This window comes from Mustela lutreola, chromosome 16 (genome assembly GCF_030435805.1).
Source record: "Mustela lutreola isolate mMusLut2 chromosome 16, mMusLut2.pri, whole genome shotgun sequence".
In the NCBI taxonomy this organism is placed as follows: domain Eukaryota; kingdom Metazoa; phylum Chordata; class Mammalia; order Carnivora; family Mustelidae; genus Mustela; species Mustela lutreola.
The window spans coordinates 42,365,386-42,387,812 of record NC_081305.1 but is presented as its reverse complement, the minus strand read 5'-3'; the positions used below and the strand labels follow the sequence as shown (position 1 = coordinate 42,387,812).

At 46.0% G+C, this 22,427-nt stretch overlaps 1 protein-coding gene across 5 annotated transcripts; it reads right to left on the bottom strand.

Moving 5' to 3' along the window:
* Nucleotides 1-6,710: 6,710 nt before the first annotated feature.
* Nucleotides 6,711-10,223, bottom strand: FFAR2 (free fatty acid receptor 2). Of its 5 annotated transcripts, none has more exons than XM_059151848.1 (2): nt 10,095-10,223; nt 6,711-8,447 (listed from the first exon to the last, which is right to left on the bottom strand). In XM_059151848.1, exon 2 carries the CDS (start codon nt 8,438-8,440, stop codon nt 7,451-7,453), a length of 990 nt encoding a protein of 329 aa, XP_059007831.1. In that variant the 5' UTR covers nt 8,441-8,447; nt 10,095-10,223; the 3' UTR covers nt 6,711-7,450. The 5 variants fall into 5 exon arrangements, with proteins under 5 accessions (XP_059007831.1, XP_059007828.1, XP_059007829.1 ...); XM_059151845.1 differs by lacking the exon at nt 10,095-10,223 and adding an exon at nt 9,411-9,549; XM_059151846.1 differs by lacking the exon at nt 10,095-10,223 and adding an exon at nt 9,416-9,546.
* Between the last annotated feature and the right edge of the window lie 12,204 nt (nt 10,224-22,427).

The following is a 22,427-nucleotide window of genomic DNA, read 5'->3' as shown; positions in this document are numbered from 1 at the left end:
AGCAGAACATCAGGGCCAGATACGGTGATTCGTGACCCTCTGAGCTTCCTGAGCACCTGGGGACCTTTAACTAAATAAAACACCCAAATGCACTGGCATTTTTAGATGTTCCTCAGGTGGCTCCAGTGTGCAGCCTGGGTTGAAAATCACTGGACTGGAGGCTTTCTACGATTCCCCAAGGTGTCACGATTCTGTCCTCACACTGCTGTTTCTGTTCCAGGCCAGCAGACATGAGGACAGCATGAGATGTCTCTTTACCTCTATCTCTTCCTCAGAGCCCAGGGATCCCACCTCTCCTTGGCCACTGCTCCATCCCAGAAGCTGGCTCTCCATGCCGGTCTCTGCTCTCACACTTAGGTGTCTGTTCTGCCTCTGCTTCCTATCTTTCCTCAGAATCTTGCCAATCAGTCTTTCCCTCCCTCCACAACTTTCTATTCCTCCCAAAAAGCCCACGGCATGGATCGTGTGTCCTGCCCACCTTTCTCTTCCGCAGTGGGGTAACAGATTGAGAGAATGAAAGAGAGTGTGTGCTTCTCATTTCTGGGGTCCTAGAGCTGGGGTCAGAACACCCATCTCGATGGGGGTTGACACATGACACTTAGCCCCTCTGGCCCTCAGCATTTCTTGTTGTGAAGTAGGGAGAAGGCATCTGCTGTGCTGCTGCTGCTTAAAGATTTTATTTATTTGACAGAGAGAAAGTGCACAAGCAGAGGGAGAGGGAGAAGCAGGCTCCCCACTGAGCAGGGAGCCCGATGCGGGGCTCCATCCCAGGACCCCGAGATTATGACCTGAGCCGAAAGCAGATGCTTAACTGACGGAGCCACCCACGTGGTCCCCTGTGGCGCTGCTTAATCAAAAACCTTTGTGAATCCCTGTGATCTGACTCTTGCTGGCTCTTCTAGCAGTCACTAAGCCCCAGTCACCCTGGCCTTTGTGTTCTTTGTGCACGTTCAGCTTATTCAAGCCTTGCACTGTGTTGAACACTTTGGAGCATTCGTCATCCCCCCTCCCCAACCTTCGCACGCCAGTGCTTGGCATACATGATCCCTTCTTGGCATTCTGGTTGCAACTCAGATGGTCACTTTGGAGAGGACTTTCCAAGCCATTCATTCAAAAGTAGCCACCTCTTCCCTTTCCTGAGGTCATTCTCTATCCCTGAATCTGTCTTAGTGTCTTCACAGCTCTTAGCCCTGCCTCAGAGTATCTTTGTATTAGTCTTCCTGTTCCACTTTCCCACTGGAGTGTGAGCTGCATGAGAGCAGGAATCTTCTTCTTCACTGCTGTGTTTTTAGCACCCGGAGCAGGGCCTGACACATAGTAGGTCTCAGCAAACTTTTGTGGGTTAACAAATGCTTACACCTGTGGAAGGTTGAATTGAACAGTGTAATGTAACAATGTAATGTCTGCTGTGACACTAGAGACTCTAGACTACAGTACGTGCTTACTGGCTTTTTATTGAAAACATCTAGATTTGAGGGGCGCCTGGGTGGCTCAGTGGGTTAAGCCTCTGCTTTCGGCTCAGGTCATGATCTCAGGGTCCTGGGATCCAGCCCTGCATCAGGCTCTCTGCTCAACAGAGAGTCTACTCCCCCCACCCCCTGCCACCCCGCCCCTGCCTGCCTCTCTGCCTACTTGTGATCTCTGTCAAATAAATAAATAAATAAATAAATAAATATTTTTTAAAAAATCTAGATCCGAGAGCAGTATATTAACTTTCCTAACCCTGTCTCTTTGAGGCTGATCCTAATGCGGCCTCCCAGATGGCAATGGACAACTTCTGGGGAGAGGGAGCCTGAGATTTTACTGGAGCTTGGGGCAGCCCCTCCTTGGGTTAGCTGCTGGTGGCCAGCTGCCCACGCCACACCCCCTTCCCTCTCTGACCTCCCATCTTCATCTTTACTAGACATTGAAACCTTTGCCAAGTAGGTTACTGGACTGCCAGTACTGAGGACTTAGAGATCTTTGGCCCAATTTCCTGGTCGAATGTGCAATTTGTAGATGAGAAATGTCCTCATTTCCTGTGACTAGAGAAAAAAAATGAAAAAAAAAAATGGGGCCAAAGTATTTAACCGCAGAAGGTAGAGAAAGCTGAAAAAAGAAAAAGGGGAGGGAGAACTGACAAAAACCTGGAGGTAAAGGGCAGGGAAGTCTAAGGGAGTGATTAGAATCTTGGCTGTATGTTTTCCTTCAGACACTCTCCAGCTTGACCACCCCCACCTTCTTGAACCACAGCGATCGCCACACACAACACTACTATAGGAGAGCTCTGGCTGTGTGGTCAGATGAGACTTTCTGAGGAAGGGGCACAACAGCATCTTTTCCAGAAAGAGGAAGTGAAATAGTCAATGCCAGGTTCCCCTTTCCTGCTGGTCAGGCCCCCAAGTCAGGCTAAGCCAGCTCCCTACACTCCTGTTTCCTGGTAGCGGCTCTAGGCTGCCGTCTGTGTTATTCATTAACCAGGCACTAATATTTCTGTTTACCCATCTGTCATCCTACAGCGGATTCAGAGAAGTCTCACAATCACACAGCCACCCAGATCCTCTTGGATCAGGCCCAGCGAGCCACATTTAGCCAGTGTTTATTATCTCAAAAGTCCTATGCCAGAGCCTTGTACTATAGGTAGCCAGGGAGAGAGAAAATGTTCTCAAACAGGATGTGTTCCGTCTGCCACTTGAGCATACGTGCCGGGAGGTACGTCCAGTGATGCTGGCTTGCAAGAACTGATAATAAACCTCACTTGCCAGACCCACATTCAGCATCTCGATGTTGGTAGAAACCAGCCCTCAGGGGAGTATATAGACCACGGAAACTGGCAAGTGCTACAAATCAGGGCTTCACCACCCCCCACCCTGCTGTTACCCATTCTACCAAACCCCTCCCCACCAATCCTGAAACCTAGTTGTTAAACATGTTCTAGCACACGCTAGGGACATCTGTTTATCAAATAGATTTATAATAACTTAGAAGGGCCTCCTCTTGGCCGTTTCGTCCTTGGACAGCCAATTCTAGTGAAGGAAGAAACAGTCCCTACTGTCAGGGAGCTACCACTCTGATGCAAAGCCTGCATGCTCGCTGTGGTGTGGTATGGTTCTTAGCTCTGGCATGCACATTCTCTCCTTGATCCTAATAAACATCTCCATTCAGTGGTGGGCACAGATACCAGAGTGACTGACTTAAGACAGAAATTAGATCATTCTGCTTTCTTGCTTAAAAACTTTTAAATGGCTTCCAAAGCTCTTAGAATAAATTCAGACTTCTATATATGGCCTAAAAGGTTTGCATGGTCTGGTCCGTGCTGACCTCCTTGACCTCATCTTCCATAGCTCTCTGCCTAAGTTACTGTGTTCCAGCGCACTGGTTCTCTAAGTGTGGTCATGGCCACCAGCATCAGTATCACCTAGGATGGTTGGAACTATAGTCTCTTGGGTCCCTTCCCAGACCTACTCATTCTGAAACTGTAGGGATGTGAACTCTCCACATGATTCTCATATATGCCCAAGTTTGTAGACCATGGCTTGAGCCCCACACTAGCCTTCTGTCAGCCTTTAGGAAGCTACAGTTTTCTCCCTCCTCCTTCCCTTTGCATCAGCAGTTCCTGTTTCTGGAATGCTCTTTCCGTGGGCCTTTGTATGGCAACTTCTCATCATTCAGCTCTCTGCTGAACATCACTGACTCAGGAGAATCTGCTAAACTCCCTTAACCTCTCGTTAGACTTTCTCCCATGTTCCTATTTTAGTCCAGTTGTAAATACCATTTGGCATATTCTGAAATTACCTTATTTTTTACTTGCTTATTAACAATTTTTTCATACTGGAATGGAAGCCCCAAGAGGGCAGATCCCTTGTCTGTTATGTACTGTATCCCTAGCCCTTGGAAAAGTATCTGGCTCATAGTAGGTACCAATATATATTTGTCGAACAAATGAATTATTAATTTACCAGAAATGGGCTGTATATCAAGTGACTTTTTTACAGACCAACTACTTGTTAGTGAGTAGCAAAAACTTAATCCAGAAAATCTCAAACCAGGTCAGGAAATTTTCTTTCACTTTTATGATTGGGAAGAGCAGCTGTGTCTCTGAAACCCTGGGAATCGCTGAGCTGGAAGGGGGTTAGCAGTTAACTGGTTCTACTCTTACCAGATGTGTGTTTCCTCAATGTCCCAAGATGGGTGTTTTCTATCTTCCATTTCAGTATTGCTGGAACTGGGGGATGACTTCCTTGTTGAGTTAGCTCAGTTCCATTTAAACAGCCCTGACGGGGGGGGGGAGGGGCAGGGGGGTGCACCTGGGTGGCTCAGTGGGTTAAGCCTCTGCCTTCGGCTTAGGTCATGGTCCCAGGGTCCTGGGATCAAGCCCTGCATTGGGCTCTCTGCTCAGCGGGGAGCCTGCTTCCCCCTCTCTCTCTGCCTGCCTGTCTGTCTACTTGTGATCTCTCTCTCTCTCTGTCAAATAAATAAATAAAATCTTTTAAACAGCCCTGACTGTTTGAGAGGCAGCTCCATGCTTCTTTTGCCGGTGGTTGTTGTTCTTCCCCATGGAGCTACTTAGAACATGTCTTCCGTGTGATGGACCTCATCTTGGTTCAGCCACATATCCAGAATTCTCTTACTTGCTTCTCATGAGTCAATGAAAATTGCAGGCACTTTGGAGAAAGGCAGACCTGGATTCATGCTTCTTCTCACTTGCTGACCTTGAGAAGCTCCCTTAATCATCTCAGGCTACTTCTCTGGAACAGTGTCTGGCTTTTATTACATGTCACTGTCATCAATCGTCATTGTCATTATATGGTTTTAAATCCGAAACATTTTGATTAATTCTTCTGGGCTTGATTCCTTGCATTAATGTCCTTTTTTCTTTTTTAAGGATTTTATTTTTAAGTTATGTCTGCACCCAACATGGGGCTCAAACTCACAACTCTGAGATCAAGAGTCACATGCTGTACGGACTGAGAAGGCCAAGCACCCCTGAGTTAATGTCTTTTAAAAATGTGCTGCTCATGGGGCACCTGAGTGGCTCAGTCGGTTGGGTGCCTGACTCTTGGTTTCAGCCAGGTTGTGATTTCATGGGATGTGGGGTCCTCGGACTCCTCACTCAGTGAGGAGTCTGCTTGAAAGATTCTCTCCCTTTGCCCCTACCTCCACTTGCCCCCCCCAAATAAATAAATAAATCTTCTTTAAAAATGTGCTGCTCAGATGCTGAACATGCTACTGATTTAAGACCTTAGTGAAGTGGGATTATCTTCAACTTGTTTAGACTCTATTTCTTTTAATGGCATCCAAAATCAAATTAGCTTTTTTGGAAGGTGTAATACATCCCAGATACATCAGCAGGAAATCCCAGATTTCTTTCTCACACATTTTTAAGTTAAAGCAGCCTATATAGTTGGCTCTCTAATATGTGATTTCCATCATTTTTAATTTCTACTTACTATAGGGGTGCCTGGGTGGCTCAGTAGTTCAATCCTCTGCCTTTGGCTCAGATCATGGTCTCAGGGTCCTGGGATCGAGCCCCACATTGGGCTCTCTTGCTCAGCGGGGAGCCTGCTTCCCCCTCTCTCTGCCTGCCTCTCTGCCTACTTGTGATCAATCTCTTTCTGTCAAATAAATAAATCTTAAAAAAATAAATTTCTGCTTACTATATTTTTTCTAAGCAGGGGTATAACTGTATTTCACTTGGGTCGCTATCTTAAAGCTAAGTGTTACTATAAAGTTTTTCAGCAATTTTAAATACACAGTCTGACTGGCACTGCAGAGTAACCCTGAGAGGCGTCCGTCATCCTCGTGATTATGGTTTGGAAATAGAGGCTGGAGGTCGGGACTTGCTCAAGGCCATCCAGCTAGGAAGCAGGACCAACAGTGAAGTCAGGGCTCTTACACAAGTCCAGTGGTGTTTGAGGAAGGAAAACAGCGAAAGTGAACTCTCTGTTGGGTGGGAATAATAAAGAAAATCCTTCTGGAGAAAATGACTATTGAGTGGGGTTTTATGAAAGTGGAAAAAGTAAGCAGAAGTTGAGGGAGTAAGGGGTTGTACTGGGAGGGACTTAGAAGCAGGAAGGGTCTCTCTGAAGGATGCTTTCTTGGACAGATTGGGCCTCCGAGCTGGGCCAGTGATTCCTTTCCTGAGCTGTCTAGCATACTCACTGGGAAGCTTTTCAAAGCTCATCTGCTGTCCCACCCTTAAAGAGCCAGTAGATTGTAGGGGGCCATGTGTACTATTTTTGTAGGTCTGCATGCAATTCTGCTGTATGACCTCTCTTGCAGACCACTAGACTGGGGCTAGGGGCAGTTAACAAGAGAGTGCCCGAGGGGTCCTTATTGTGGAGAAATGGAAGATGGGATTGGGTGGGGAGACTGGATAGAAGTAGGCAATGGAATGATAGGATAAGAGTTCCTGGGACCAAAACTTTGGACAATAGGAAAACATTGCAGGTTTCTAAGTGGGAGAATCACGTGGTTAGGCCCCTGTCCACCTGATAATGTTAAGTTAGGATTCACCGCCCCCCCCCACTCTCTTTCTAAGTCCCGTCTCTGTTCACCAATGGAAACAGGATTCTAACCCCCCCCCCAACTCCACTCATTACACCCTGACCTTAAAATACTTCTGTGGTTTCACATGCATCACCCTCCCCCTGTGCTGCTGAGTCGGCTTCTTCTTTGCATGTTCACCCTCCCCAAACCTGTAGAAAAGCACAGAAATTGTGAACACTTGCTTCAGCGTTTTGCCATCTTTATTTTCAATCTGCCAGTCCAGCTTGTCTACTCCTGTGCTAGTCTGTGTTGACCTCTGACTGGCCAGGCTGTGTCCTGACCTGTGTGGAGGTGCCACAGAGGGAGAAGACGAGACCCAGACTTCAGGCAGGTTTAATACGGGGAGACAAGATATACACATGATGACTGGAGCATACTTACAAAGCGGCAGGTCAAAGCAATACAGTGCAAACCTAGATCGTTAGCAGGCACAGTCCTCAGTCCTCCCGCTTAGTCCTCTTGACTCATAGTCTTCCTGAGTCTTCCTTGACCTCATTTGGTGTTCTCATCCATCTCGTCCCTGTTGTCTCCTTTCTACTATCCACAGCTAGACCAGTGTCTGGGTGGTGTTTCAAGGTGTGTAGCAAGATTCCATTAGGACTCTGCTTCAGCCTGATCATCCTCAGTTCCCAGCTATCTCACAAGGACTGCCTTTGTGTTAGCTACATTGCTTCCGAAACCCCAATCTGAGAGTGCTTCTAGGCCCAACCATTTCTCCTCTTGTCCTGGAGCTGTGCTCCTTTGGGAAGAAAACTTCAGTCAGAAAAGGATACCAAGCCTCAGAGAGAGATTTTTTTACAGCCCCAGCAGTGGCTTGGTCTGTGGATTTCTGACCCTGGGACGGGAACCCTGCTGTTTCCCCCTCTCCTAGCCTGTTCAATGCCTGTGTCACCCAGAGTGCCTCCAAAGGTCTAGAGCACCCTTAGTCTGTGGTGAAGTCAGAACTCGGAGCTCCCTCTGCTTGACTCACACCCCTGTCCACATTTGTCCCCTCTGCTGTCTCTTGGCCTCTGCGTCCCAGCAGGGAAGAGCCCTGATGCCGCAGGATCTGCAGCCCCTTTCCAAAGGCTCTGCGCACAGCTGACGAAGAGAAATAGAAAAGCAGCGGGTCCAGACTGGCATTGAGGGAACTGAGCACCACGGCTTCAGCCCTCCACAGGGGGCTCTTCTTCGTGAAAAACCCCACCAGGTGGGATATGTTGTAAGGCCCGAAGCACACCAGGAAATTGAGGAGCGTCACGACAGCCAGCCCTACAGCTCTGCGCCGCCTCTGGGCCCCCACATGCGGCTGGGTGAGCATGATCCACACGAAGCGCCAGTAGCAGAAGATGGTGATCACCATGGGGACGAAGAAGAGGAAGAGGCACAGCTCCAGCCGCACTGGGAGCACCAGATCCAGCTGAGAGCTGTTGAAGTCCTCGTAGCAAGTGATGCCGTCCTCATTCGTGCTATTCCGGGTTGAGTTCCAGTACTGACCGATGATCACAATGGTACAGTGACCAAAGGACATGATCCAGGCCACCAGGGCAGCAATCACTCCATACACAGGCTTGCGGGACAGCTTGTACTGCACAGGGAAAGCCACTCCCAGGTAGCGCTCGATGCTAATGCCCGCCAGGAGCCATGTGCTGCAGTAGATGCTGCTGTAGAAGCCGAAGCCCGTGAGGGCACAGAGCAACTCAGGCAGATACCAGCGGAAGTTATACGCGGCCTCAGTCATTTTGAAGGGCAGCAGCAGCAGCAGCAGGAGGTCCGCCAGTGTCAGGCTGAGCAGGAGGATGTGGATGGGGGCAGGGTGGGGCTGGCGGACGCGTCCAATGAAGGCCCGCAGGGCCAGGAGGTTGGCAGGGAGACCGGTGAGGAAGATGACGATGTAGGCCGTGAGGATGAGGGGGTTGCGCCAGGAGGTCATGATGGCTCTGGAAGAGGTTGGAAAAGGGCAGGGTCAGGAGGTCCCACTCCCAGCCTGCGGTCCCCCTCTCCCAGCTCTGGTTCAGGATGGAGACATCCTCCCTGGTGCTCTCCCTTCCCAGACCAAAGCTTTCTGCTCCCACCACCGCTTGCTCACACCACCTGCCAGAACTGCCCAGAGCAATTATTGACTTTGCCTGGGGCGGGATATTAAGCAGTAGTTATTACGTTTGCCATCATGTGTCTCTGGGGGGGACCAACCCTTGGCTTTCTCCTCTCCTCACAGATACAGGAAGCTACAGTTATCAGCTTCCACCTTTCCTTAAGTTCTTTACTAGAGATCTGCAGAGAGAAAAGGCAAGCCTCATCTCACGAGGGGAGGGCCGTGAGCTACCTCTTGGGAGAATCCAGGCCGTGAGACCCAGTGCCAGCTCTCCACCGGATCCTGCCACATGCCCAGGAAGCAGGTGCCTTGCCCCCCCCAACCCATCCCCCTACCTCCTCTTCCTCTCCTTTTGCAGAACACAGATTCTCCTCCGCCTTTTTCTCCCCTGACCAATGCCAGACTCTGGGACTAGTACTGAAAAGAGGAAGCTAAGGAGGTGTAAGGGAGGGGCAGAGGGAAGGAAGGGTGAACCTGTGTTATCTTTTGGGGCTTGTCCCCTCAAAGACTTTAGAGCATATTCATGAAAGTCCAGTGTTTTGACTCTCAACAGAAGAACTCTTAACGGGGTCACTCAGGTTCCACTTGGCTTGTAACCCTTGCTGCCCAAACACAGCCCGGCCCCTCCATCCTCTCTCTGGGCTTGAGGTCCCCGTCTGTTTCCTCAACCCCACCTACACTGGCTCCTGTCTCTAGGTATGAGCCTCACATCCAGTTTCTCACAGGCTTCCAGCAGCCCCCCCAGTACCTCCCCCTCCACTCCAGATCCTAGCATCACTTCCCAGAGCACAAGCACTGAGCCAGCCACCTTGCCTTGTCTTCAGTCCAGAGAGATGGCTTCTTGGGGTTAGTCCTGAAGGGAAGTCTGAAATCTTCTGGGAAAGAGGAATAGCGCTCTAGCCACTGCTACTGCCCATTTCACACAGGAAAAAATTGTAAGGAACCTGCTGGTAGAAAGCTTTTATACTAGCACAAGTCATGTGACCAGAGAGAGGAAGGTCAGTAATTGAACGCTGTCTTCTCTCAAACCTGAAGGATGGGGCACCCGCCAGCATCTTCAGTCTCCCCCTAGAGATCCTCGCTCTGACTTCCAAACCCAGCTTCTCTGTCTCTGGGTCCTGAACTATTTTTTCATTCCCAGGCATTTTTCCTATTTCTCAAGTCAGATGATCTTATATTCTCTTTTCTAGGCAATTTCTTTTGTAATTCTTCTCATTTTCAGAAAAGAAGTCTCCTCTTTCCCTTTTAGTCTTCAGTTTTTTTCTTTTTTATGTGGTCTCTTATCCTCTGCTCCCCAACAGGTTTCTTTTGCTCTCCTGATTGAGACAGATGGGTTTCGCCTAGCCTGAGTCTTGTTCTGGTGGAAATAGCATGGGTTTTAGAGTCATGCAGGTGTGGGCTCAAATCCAAGTCCCTTTCCTGGGGCCTTGGGGCAGAGGACTTTTCTGAATTTTAGCTTCCTTTTCGGTCAAGTGAGGATGGGAATACTTACCTCCCAGGGTTTCAGTGAGGCGTAGATGAGATAGCATGTATGAAGCATATGGGCCAGCGCTGAGTGCTTAGTGGGTGCCGGTAACTGGAAGCCTGCTGGCAGCCTTAGAGAGAATGAGCCACTTGCTAAAATATCCAGAGGTTGAGGGCACTGATGTGCTGTCTGACTTGGGGGAGTGTCAGGGATTCAGGAGGCAGGATGTGCCTGTGTGGCTTTCTACAGGGGAGTTGGACTCAGGCTCCCGTGTCTTTCCCCCAGGTGTTCCCTCTCCCTGTAGGCTGGGTCCAGCCTCTGAGCCACCCTTGCTCCTTCCTTACTTTTCCCCCTCTGTGGAGATCCAGGTTAGAAGCTCCTCAATTCCTGTCCAAATACACACATCTGAGGAAACCAAGTCAGAACACGTTTTCCTCTTGATTTAGGGAATGGCTGTCTGTTTTGCCATCTGTGGCTTGATCCCTGCTCTCAGAATTCTTTCCCCAGCACTTATACTCGCCCCTGTTGTTTGTTCAGTCATTTCCTCAGTCAGTCATTAGTTTTGTAGCCTAGAACCCTGGGGTCCAGAGATCTTAATATTTAGCTTTTGTTTCTCTTCAGCTCTACCCTCCTCTAGAACCAAGGAGTTTGATCTTTGCATTTATCTCCTTCTCCCGGCACACACGTGCACTTCCCAGATAAATGGGAACTAAGGAAGAGACCGTTCTCTGTTGCTTGCTACCAAAAATATTTGTGTCATTTTGCCTTTATGATTTTCTGCAACTATTCTTGAGGATCTGGATTGAATGGCCCAGCAGAAACTTCTGGCACACAGGTGCTGAGGAGTAGGACCACTGTTTTATTTCTGTATGTCCTTCCCCTGCTCTGTGCCTTCCTCCTGTCACTGGCATGTCACCTGTGTTGAAGGGGCCAGTGAACCCCGTCCTCCACATTTGGGGTAGTTATGAAGGTAACATAATAAAGGAAACTTTGAACTCATGACTCACAACACCCACCTATGTCACAGGAAAAGGAAACGCAACCTCTCGGGCTGAATTCAAGGGCTGAGCTTTCACAAAGGCGATGTCTTTCACAATCTCGTCCAAGTTGTTTTCTTTCATCATCATCATTACAACCCAGCTTTAAAATAGGAAGTTGGGCCCATTATTTAAAATTATATATGATCACTTTCTCTACTTCCTTATTCACGCTCTTGTCCCCTGCCCACTCTAATCTGGGTTATATCCCTATTTTTCCATAGGATCTCTTCCTCCTAAGATTAGCAGTGATCTCTATGCTCCTAAATTCAGTGGACATTTTCTTCCTCTCTTATTAGCCTTCAATACAGTTTCCATAGCCTTCTTGAAAACACTCTTCTTCCATGAGTTCTCCTATATTATGTTCTTCTGGTTTCCTAGCCTTTTCCCAAGTCACTTCTTAGTGACCTTCACTAGCCCACATTTCCCTGGTCATTCTCTAAATGCTTGAGTCCCTTAAGACTTGGCTCCATGTTGTCTCTTATTCTGGTCCTATGTTCTCTCTAATCTGTTTTATGCATTCCTGCTGTGTTAATTACCATCTTCATAAAGCCCAGTTTTGAATCTATTCTGGGCTCCTGTGAACTTGAACATTCATGTGTCCAAATGCCTCGTAGACATTGTCATTCGGATGTCTGCCAGGCACATGAAATTCAGCGCGTTCAGAGCTGACTTAAGACCTCCATCAAATGAGGTCTCCTTCTAGCATTCTGTGTGTTGGGCCATGGACTATTCCCATTCCATCCCCTGAGCCATAACCTTGGAGTCAGTGCCAATACTGTCTTCTGCCTTATCCCCTCAGTACAGTCCCACATAGTTCTCAGAGCCCATTGAAGGCATCCATTCCTGCCCATCTCCATCATCCTAGCTCACCTATCCCAATATAAGCCACAGTCTGTTACCAGGAGGTTGTCAGGGGCCGTGACTGTCTCCTTCCCAGCCACTCACACCCTGACAGCTAATTCTCCATACTGTAGCTAGTGGGCTTAAAAATGTCAAGCCAGTTATATCACCCTCTTGTTTAGAACCCTTTCTGATGTTTCTTATAGCCTTGTGGATAAACATCAAAACTCTTAACAAGGCCTATAAGGGCTTCCTGGCATGGCCCTTCCATGCCTCAACTCCTATCTCTCTTCTCTCTCCTTGCTCTTTAAGCTAGACCATCTCTTGCTTCCGTGAATGTGCCACCTTCCCTCTGCCAGGGACTCCTGACCAAGCCGCTGCCTGCAGTGCTCTTTATTTCTCATTACCTACTCCACCTCCCTGGGCAGGCCCCAGCCTTTCTTCAGATACCCACCTTCTCCTTAAGAAAGCTGTCCCTGACCTCCTAGGTTCACTTAGATTCTCTTCTTGGATGTTCTCAGAGCACTGTTGCTGAATAGTTTTCTGTTCCATAGCCATTTTATAGTTTATTTATCCATTCACCTGTTAATAGACATTTGGTTTTTTGGGTTTTGTTTTTGTTTTTGTTTTTCAGTTTTTGTCTAGTGTGAACAGAGCTGCTACATACATTGTTGTTTAAGTCTTTGTGAAGATAGCTGTATTCAGTTCTCTTGGGAAAATACCTATATTAGCTGGGCTCTATGGTCATCTTTTTGCTTATTTTTTAAAAGAAACTGCCTGTTTTCCAAGGTGGCTGTGCCATTTTTATTCCTCCGGCAGTGTATGAGCTTTCTAGTTGCTCCACAGTGTCGCCAACGCTTGGTATTTGTTAGTCTAGAGTTTTTGGCATTCTTATCATGTGGCATGGTACCTCATTGTGGTTTTCATTAGCATTTCCCTGATGACTGTTGATGTTAAATGTATTTTCAAGTACTTATTGGCCATCTCTGTGTCTTTTGTGAACTGAGTCTTTTGTCCATTTTTTAAAAATGAGATTATTTTCATAGTACTGAGCTCTGAAAGTTCATTATTATGTTCTGAGTACTGCTCATCTGTTAGATATATGTATTCTATTTTCTCCCACTATAAGACTTATGTTTCCATTTTCTCAATTATTTCTTGAAGAACAAAAAAATTTTGAATTTTGGTGAAGTCTAACTTTGATAGAGTCTAATTCATTTAGTTTTCCTTTTATGTTTTGTGCTTTTATGTCCTAAGAAATCTTTACCTACCTATCCAGTTCCAGATTTTATTTTCCTTTCTGAATTACCTTCATATGTTTGCTACAAATGAATTGATTTTATCTGAGTGGATCTGTTTCTTCTTCTTCTTCTTCTTTTTTTTTTTTTAAGAGATTTTATTTATTTATTTATTTTTCACAGAGAGACAGAGAAAGAGAGCACAAGAAGGAGGAGTGGCAGGCAGGCAGGCAGAAGGAGAGGGAGAAGCAGGCTCCCCACCAAGCAAGGAGCCTGATGCAGGACTTGATCCCAGGACCCTGAGATCATGACCCAAACTCTTAAAGACAGACGCTTAATCAACTGAGCCATCTAGGTGCCCTTAGTGGGACTGTTTCTTGAATTTCTGTTCTGTTCTAGCAATCCTTTGTCTTTCCTTTCCTCATTTCCACACATCTTGACAGCTGTAGTTTTATGTCTCAAAATCAGAAGGTGTAAGTTCTCTAGCTTTGTTCTTTTCTAAGATTGCTTTGGCTCTTCCAGGTCGTTTGCATTGCCATAGAAAGCAGTTTCTATAGAGAAGCCTGCTAGGATTTTGATTGGGATTGTGTTGTATCCATAGATCAATTTGGAACTGTTGACATCAGGATCACAGTGAGCCTTCCTGACTGGGAACATGACATAGCTCCATGATTTAGGTGTTAAATTTCTCTCAGCAGGAGAGAGCTTTTACACATCTTTTCTTACATTGATTCCTAAATAATTTATTTTTGGTGCTCTTGCAGATTTAGTTTTTTTTTTAATTTTGTTTTCTAATTATTATATTGTAGCATCTTTTACAATTCCTTCACAGCACATATCGCAGTGTTATAATCCATTTATTGTGTGAGGATTTGCTTAATGTGCATCTCCCTTGGAGGCTCTCCACAAAGGTGGCAGAGGAAATGGCTGTTTTGCTCACCATTGTATTCCCAGGGTCTGGCAGAGAGCCTGGCACATACTAGACACCTGATAATTATTTCCTGGATGTGTGGATGGATAAGTGGAAGAATTGTAATGGAGAGAAATCGATTTTCAAAAGCTCGGAGATCTTGGTTTCCAGCTGCCTCATTTTATTGTCTTTTGGGACTGTCCTAAGAAATCCCAGGCAGGAATCACTTGAGAGCTCTTTCGTAGATTAAGACACTCCTACTTTTGCAGGAAGCTGCCAGGATCTTCCCTCATCGCCAGTATTGATAAATCAGGATAATATACCTTTATGACCTAGATCCTGCTTGGCAGGTACAAGGGCATTGTGGATAAAAAAATATTCGTAAGTGAAGGGGAATGCAGGACTTCAGCAGTAATGGCACTAATGGTAAATAAAGAGCTATTGTTTCATTCATTCGTTCAACAAATATGTGTCTATTCCCTTGAAAGTGGTGGGATCTGTGCCAGGATATCAGGGTCACAAAGACAAACATGGTCTCACACTCACCAGCATATGCTGATGGAGAAAGATGGGCAAAAGCGAGCAAATACGAAGATGGGAGTCATTTTGCAGAGAGAGACATTGAAGGAAATGAAGCCAGGCAATGGCAGGGAGAGTGGTCACCGCATGGCAGGGATTTCTTTGGCCAGAGGCATCGGAGAAGTCATCTTGGTGGTTACTGTTAGCTGACGTCTGAGAGGTTGGGCTGAATTCTGGGGCTGGCCACTGTGAAGTTCCTGCAGAGGAGTCATCTGGCCTGTGGAGCTGGCAGGTGTGCAAGAAGGCAGAAAGCACCTCTGGAGGGGGAGGGGAAGGGGACAGAAAGGCAGGTATGACCGGAGTGTGGTAAACCAGGGCTGTGACCATGAAGACTAGGTGGGTTTCAGTAGGGACTTGGGATTCCATCTATAAGCAATGAGAATCCCCTTCTGGGCCATAAGAGGAGAGTGACGTGATGAGATTTATGATATGAGAAGACTGGGACGATGTGGGGAGTGGTCTCCAGAAGGACTGGTCTCCAGAAGTTGAAAGCAGAGAGAGAGAATAGAAATGCATTGTGACCATTCAGGGGAGGACTGATGATGGCATGGATTCAGGAGAATGTGGCAATGTAGGCAGAGAAGATCGGCTGGGATTTGGGATCTGTAACTTTAAATAAATGCCACTGCATGAAGAGCACAGGATGCCAGAGAGACAGGGAACTCTTCTGGGGAGTGAGAGAGATGGTTGTAGACCAGTAGTCTGCATCCAGGTGGACTCGGATGTCTCTACTCTCCTGGGCCAGCAGAGTTCACTGTCCTTCCATTTGTGTGTTACCCTTTTTGAGCTCCTTCAGTGGCCTAATGAAGGTGTGGAGGTGACAGCTGATGACCACCACCCCCTTGTGTGTCCTCTTTTAGTTGCCACTGGCCCAGCCTTGCCCACAGTTCCAGTCAACAGTAGTGGCCTCCAGTTCTACACCCTTGCCACCTGCATCCCCAGCGTTGTTGCACCACTGAGGAGGAGGAACAAGGAGGAGTAGCCCAGGCCTAGCTCCTTGGGAATGTTCTTCAGGCCTATCCCTGTTGGCCTTCTCAGTGGGCAGCGTGGGTTTTGCGGCTCACTGCTTGTAACGTGCCCCAACCTCCCTCTGCAGAGGCCTCTCCTTCTTTCACTCTGTCCAGCCGTTTGCTGTTCACCAGATCCCACTTCTGGTCAATAATGCCAGCTGTGGTGGCTGGGTAATTGTCCCCCCCCCCTCCAGAAGATATCCACGTCCTAATCTCTGGAACCTGTGACTGTCACTCTTTATGGTGAAAAAGATCTGTTGAGTGTGGTGAAGAAGCTTTTGATGGGGAGGTTTTCCTGGATAATCTGTGTGGGCCTTAAAGGTGATCACAGATATTCTGCCAGAAGGAGGCAGAGGGGGATTTCGGACAGCAGAGGGGAAGATGGTATGATCAACAGACAGAGACTGGTATGAGGTGGCCACAAGGCAAGGAATGTCAGCAGCCACCAGGAGTTGGACGAGGCAAGGAATGGGTCTTCCTCAGACCAGTGATACTGGTTTTGGACATCTGGCCTCCAGAACGGTGAGAGGCTCAGTTTATGTTGTGCTGAGCCACTGCATTGGTGATAAAGTGTTATAATGGACATAGGAAATGGGCACACCAGCCAACATTTTCTGCTCATTCTGTGAGTCTGTGTATCAGGTACTGTGCTAAGAGGTTTATAAAGATGAACTCATTTAATCCTGAAGACGTTCTATGAAACAGACTCATGAACACAGAGAACAAACTAGTGGTTGCCGGAGGGGAGAGGATGTGTGGGGATGGATGAAATGGGTGAAGGGGATTAAGGGGTAGGAGCATGCGGTTATAAAATAAATAAGTCACGGGGATGAAAGGTGCAGCATAGGGAATATAGGTAATAAAGAGAATTCTGTGAGTTTGGCACACTCATCCCCATTCTGTAGATGAGAAAACTGAGGTGTGATGGAGTTAAATAATTTGCCTAAAGTCAGCTGGTAAATGGAAGAGCTGAAATATGAAATTGGGAGCCAGACCATCTTCACCACTGGACTCTGCTCTGCCTTGTGCCAGGGGAGGGAGTTCCAAGTGAGAACTGGCTCCCCCAACAACCCCTGAAAGTCCTATAGATCCCACACAGGAGGATACAAGGACATAGGCAAGGGTGTAAGATCATGTCATCTGCTTCCCGCAAGGAATGTCTGCATGGTTTCCAGGCTTCTTGCTTTTGGCCTTCACTCTTTGCCTGAACCCATGAGGAAATGACCTTCCACACCAGTTTCCTAGGATCCTGGCAACTCTCAACCTGTCACATGATCTAGTTCATGCTCTCACCCCGGATCCTGGATGCTGTCATCTCTCTCTCTCTCTTTTTTTTCCCCCCAAGATTTTATTTGTTTATTTGAGAGAGAGAAAGCAAAAGCAGGATAGAGGGTCAGATTCCCCTGCTGAGCACAGAACCTGATGTGGGGCTCTGTCCCAGGACCCTGAGATCATACCTGAGCGGAAGTCGCAAGTCAGATGCTCAAGCAACTGAGCCACCCAGGCGCCCCTGTCAGATGTGGTCGTCTTTCATCCATTCCTCCTTCCCTGCCTTTAACCACTTTGGAAACGCAGGAGAATACAGGGGAGGGAGCATCTTCTGTTGCTCTCTACTTAATTTTCTGTGTCATCTAGCACTTATGAGCATGAATACTAATAAAGATCTGGATTTGATGGTGAAATAGGACTCAGAACTTGGGAAGAGACTGTTCCTTTATTCCTGGAATCTTGACGAGGTGTTCTGACCCCCTGCCCCCTTCTCTATCCTCTGTCCCTACAAAACTGACCTTCAGACCCAGAGCAGGACTGAAAATCCCCCCACCCTCTGTCCCCTTGGCTCCACACAGCTTCTAGCCAAGACACCAGGTAGCATTCAGGGGCACAGGCCTCCTTCGAAACAGCAGAAGGCAGCTGGCTCGGACTGCCTTTCAGTGTTAGCCCTGAGCAAAGGAGGAAGAGCAGAGAGTCTTCAGAAATGAAAGTCGTACAGATTTCCTCTGTAAAACTGGATGTGGTTGCAATCTGGTGGTAGCTGATCTTGCAGAAGCTATGCTGACTCGGGGCCAAACTGATGCTCCATGTTCCTTTTCCCAGCCCAGCCTTCCCTCTGCTTTCCTCCCCTTTGCCTGCCTCTGTCACATAGGCCACTCCTCTTTCCCCTACTAGATGTGGCATCACAGGAGCTGCCCGGGTTTCCGTCCAGTTTGAAGAATCTCGGGAAAACTCTGATTACACCACTGATCCTCCAGAGGCTTGGGGGAAAGTGTCAGAAACTCTTGGGTGGGGAAAGCAGTAGTACATGTGGTTTAATAGTTGGAATTTCCCAGGAGAAGGGAAAGCCCTGGTTTTCTTAATGCAAACTGTAGAAAGTGGAATTTCTGTTTATCAAAAGAGGAAATTGGTTAAAAATAGATTGAGAAACAGTGATGCAGTTGATGTAATCCTTTACTATTAGCTCTCAGAGAAGTTTATTTGAACTGAGATCTTCTGCATGTTGAGCACCCTCCCTCTACCCACCCTAAGCTCCTTCCATTCCTCTCCAGAGGAATTCAGGTCCCTCAGTAAGCAGTGAGGCTGTTGGGAAGAGAACGGGTTGGGAGCATGCAGATGGGGTCTTGGTTTTCGGGGTTTCCCTCTTCTCCCCTGGGCCCTTGCTCTGCTATGATAGGAAGCCACAGTGAATTAACACCTTAGCCTCCCCTTGTGTCTCAAGAAGTCTTTGTCATATATAAAACTAAAAGCCTTGTATCTCACCTGAGCCTAGAATCCCAAACCACAGGGGCTTAAACATACACGGGTTTCTTTTCGTCCGTCACATGAAGGAGACAGGGCCAGGGAAGCTTCTCAGAAGGAGCTCTCAGCAGCCCTGGCTTTTAGCTATCTTCTCCACCATCCCTAGATTTGACTTGCTGCTTCATGATCTTACAAAGCATTTACATTCTAAGCAGAAAAATATGGGGTGGAGAGTGGAAAGAGCAAAGCGGCATGTGAGCTGAATCTAAACCTTGAGAGGCTTTTAGAGCAGGTTTAGGTTCACAACAAGATTACACAGAAGGCACAGAGATTTCTCTTACACCCCATGCACACATAGCCTCCTGCGTCATCCAGAATGATATGTTCGTTACTATCTATGAACTGAAATTGACACATCATTATCAGCCACATCTATCCCTTTATAAATCAAGATAATGACAGCTTTTCTAGAAGCCCTATTCAGCAGACTTCTCATTTCTTATTGACTAGTCTTGTATCTCATGACAACTCCTGGCTACAAGGCTGTCTGGGAAAGTGATTATTAACCAGGCATTTTCCCAACCTGACAAAATTGGGTAAGGAGGGAGGGGAGAATGCCAAAATTATAGAAATCTTGAAGAGCACATATGGAGGAAAAGTAATTCTAAAACTAAAATATCTATGATGACCACAAAAAGGGGTAAGATTTTACAAAGCAATCTACAGATTCAGTGCAATCCCTATCAAAATACCAACAGTATTTTTTCACAGAACAGAATAAATAGTCCTAAAATTTGTATGGAACCACAAAAGACTCTGAATAACTAAGGTAACCTTGAGAAAAGAAAAAGTTGGAGGTATCACAATCCCATATTTCATGACTGCTACAAAGGTGTACTAATCAGAATAGTATGACACTGGCACAAAAAAAGACAAATGGATCAATGGAACAGGAGAGTCCAGAAAGAAATCCATACTTACATGCTTCGTTAACCTAGAACAAAGGAGGCAAGAATATACAAAGGGGAAAAGACAGTTTCTTCAACAAATGGTTCTGGGAAAATAGACAGCTACATGCAGAAGAATGAAACTGGACCACTTTCTTACACCATACACAAAAATAAATTCAAAATGGGTTGAAAGACTTGACTATGAGACCTGAAACCATAAAACTCCTAAAATAAAACATAGGCAGTAATCTCTTGGACATGACGCTTCACAGCATTTGTGCTGGGCCAGGGAAGAGAGAAAAAAATAACTATTAGAGGGGCACCTGGGTGGCTCAGTGGGTTAAGCCTCTGCCTTTGGCTCAGGTCATGATCTTAGGGTCCTGGGATCAAGCCACTTTCTGCTTGGCAGGGAGCCTTCTTCCCCCTCTCTCTCTGCCTGCCTCTCTGCCTACTTGTGATCTCTGTCTCTGTCAAATAAATAAAATAAAAAAATAAACTGTGGGGACCACACCAAAATAAAAAACTTTTGTACAACAAAGGAAACCATCAACAAAACAAAAAAGGCAACTTAGCGCATGGGTGAAGATATTTGCAGTGATATATTTGGTAAAAGGTTAATTTTCAAAATACATAAAGAAACAAAACAAAGAATCCAATTAAAAAATGGGCAGAGACCTGATCAGACAGGTTTCCAAAGAAGATATATAGCTGGCCAGGAGGTACAAGAAAAGATGCTCAACATCACTCATCATTAGAGAAATTCAAGTCAAAACCACAATGAAATATCACCTCACACCAGTCAGAATGGCTGGTATTAAAAAAACAAGCACTGGCGAGGATATGGAGAAAAGGGAGCCCTTATCCACTATTGGTGGGAGTGTAAATTGGAGCCACCACTATGGAAAACAGTATGGAGTTTCCTCCAAAAAAATGAAGAATAGAAATACCATATGATCCAGCATTTCCCTTTCTGGGTAGTTACCCCCCAAAATTGAAAACACTAATTGAAAAAGATACATGCACGCTGATGTTTACTGAGGCATTATTTACCCTGGTCAAGATATGGGAGCAACCCAAGTGTCACGATGAATGGATAAAGGTGTGGTATATGTGTACAATGAAATGTTACTCAGGCATTCAAAAAGAATGAACCTAGAAAGCATTATGCTAAGTGAAATAAGTCAGACAGAGAAAAATATTATATGATTTCATTTATATGTGGAATCTAAAAAACAAAAGCAAACAGAAACAGACTCAGATGCAGAGAACAAACTGATTGTTGCCAGAGGGGAGGTGGGTGGGGGGGCCAATGGGCAAAATAGGTAAAATAGATTAAGAGGTACAAACTTCCAGTTATAAAATAAACAAGTCATAGAGATGAAAAGTACAGCACAGGGAATATAGTTAATATTGTAATAATGTTGTACGGTGACAGATGGTGACTATCCTTACCGTGGTGAGTACTAAGTAATATATATAGAATTGTCAGATCACTATGTTATACTCCTGAAACTAATATGACACTGTTTGTCAACTGTGTTAATACTTATAAAAAATAAATATTTTTTTAAAAACTCCAAAAAAAGATGTGGGACTTTAGAAAGTATTTTTTTAATAAATTGTTTTTATTGAAGTGTAACTTCCATACAATGAAGAATACTAATCTTAGAGGTACAACTTAATGACTATTAACATGTGTATTTGTGTAACCACCATATGGGTCAAGATATAGACCATTTTCAATGTTCTGCAAGAACTGTCTATGCCCCTGCTCAGAGAGCAAACTTTTCACCTCTGAGATAACCACTATTCCAACTTCTACCACTAGAAGAGGGATACTGACCATCATAAATCTTGGAAGGAGAACATGATGGATAGAGAGGAACAAAAGGGAAGAAGAAGGCCAAATTAATGGTTGCTTTTGTAATATTGCTGTTCTCCTTTGCCTCTTAAGTTACTCTAATTACAGTTTGAAAAACTTCCTCTTAAAATGTCATCAAAAACTGAAAATAGAAATTTTAGTTTGCTATAAAGTTGATACAAGCTGAAACTCCAGTTAGTCAGGACTGGATTCTACTGTGTGTAATAGAACAACTCTAGGTAGTAGTTGTATAAATAGGACAGAATTCTCTTTCTCTGTCGCCTAAGAGCAGCCTGAAGGTTTGTAGTCCAAGGTAGCCAGGATTGTCTTTGTCAGCTGCAGAAAGACTTAAGAGACCCGTCCTCTTCTAGTACCAATCCTAGAGTAGCCCTTGTCCTCATGGCCCAGTATAAAAGCTGAAGCACCAGCCATCACATCTGTGTTCCTGTCAGCAGAATAAGAGTAAAGGAAAAAGAAGTGCTCACCCCTTCTCAATTTAATAGACTTCTTGGAAGTTCCACACAACACTTCTAATAACTCAGTGGCAAGAACTTAGGCAAAGGACCACACCTAACTGTAAAGAAGGCTGGGAAACAGCCTTTTAGCTGGGTTCAGTGTATTATTAAAAATCATAAGTGACTCTTAATCTCACAAAACAAACTGAGGGTTGCCGGGGGGAGGGGGTTTGGGAGAAGGGGGTGGGATTATGGACATTGGGGAGGGTATGTGATTTGGTGAGTGCTGTGAAGTGTGTAAACCTGGTGATTCACAGACCTGTACCCCTGGGGATAAAAATATATGTTTATAAAAAATAAAAAAAATTAAAGTCTAAAAAAAAAAAAAGAAAAAAGAAAAAAAAAATCAGACTTTGGAGGGACTACCAGGTGGCTCAATCAGTTGAGTGTCTGGCTCTTGGTTTTGGCTCGGGTCTTGATCTCAGGATTGTTGGATTAGGTCCTGTGTCAGGCTCCGTGCTGGGCATGGAGCCTGCTCGAAATTCTCTCTTTCCTCCTCCCTTCTACTCCTCCCTGCTCGCACACACACTCTGTCTCTCTAAAGAGCCCCGAAAAACAGACTTTTTTACTCAATGAAGAAACTGGTAGTCTTTTCCAAATTGCACTTGTACAACTTGTATGGATGAGCCCTCTGTCCTCCAGTCCCCAAAGGCCTGGCATATGCCCAGGGAAGAGCACATCTTA

Excerpts from the sequence above, each read along its gene's own strand:
- FFAR2 (XM_059151848.1), bottom strand. The coding sequence starts at position 8,440 with ATGACCTCCTGGCGCAACCCCCTCATCCTCACGGCCTACATCGTCATC.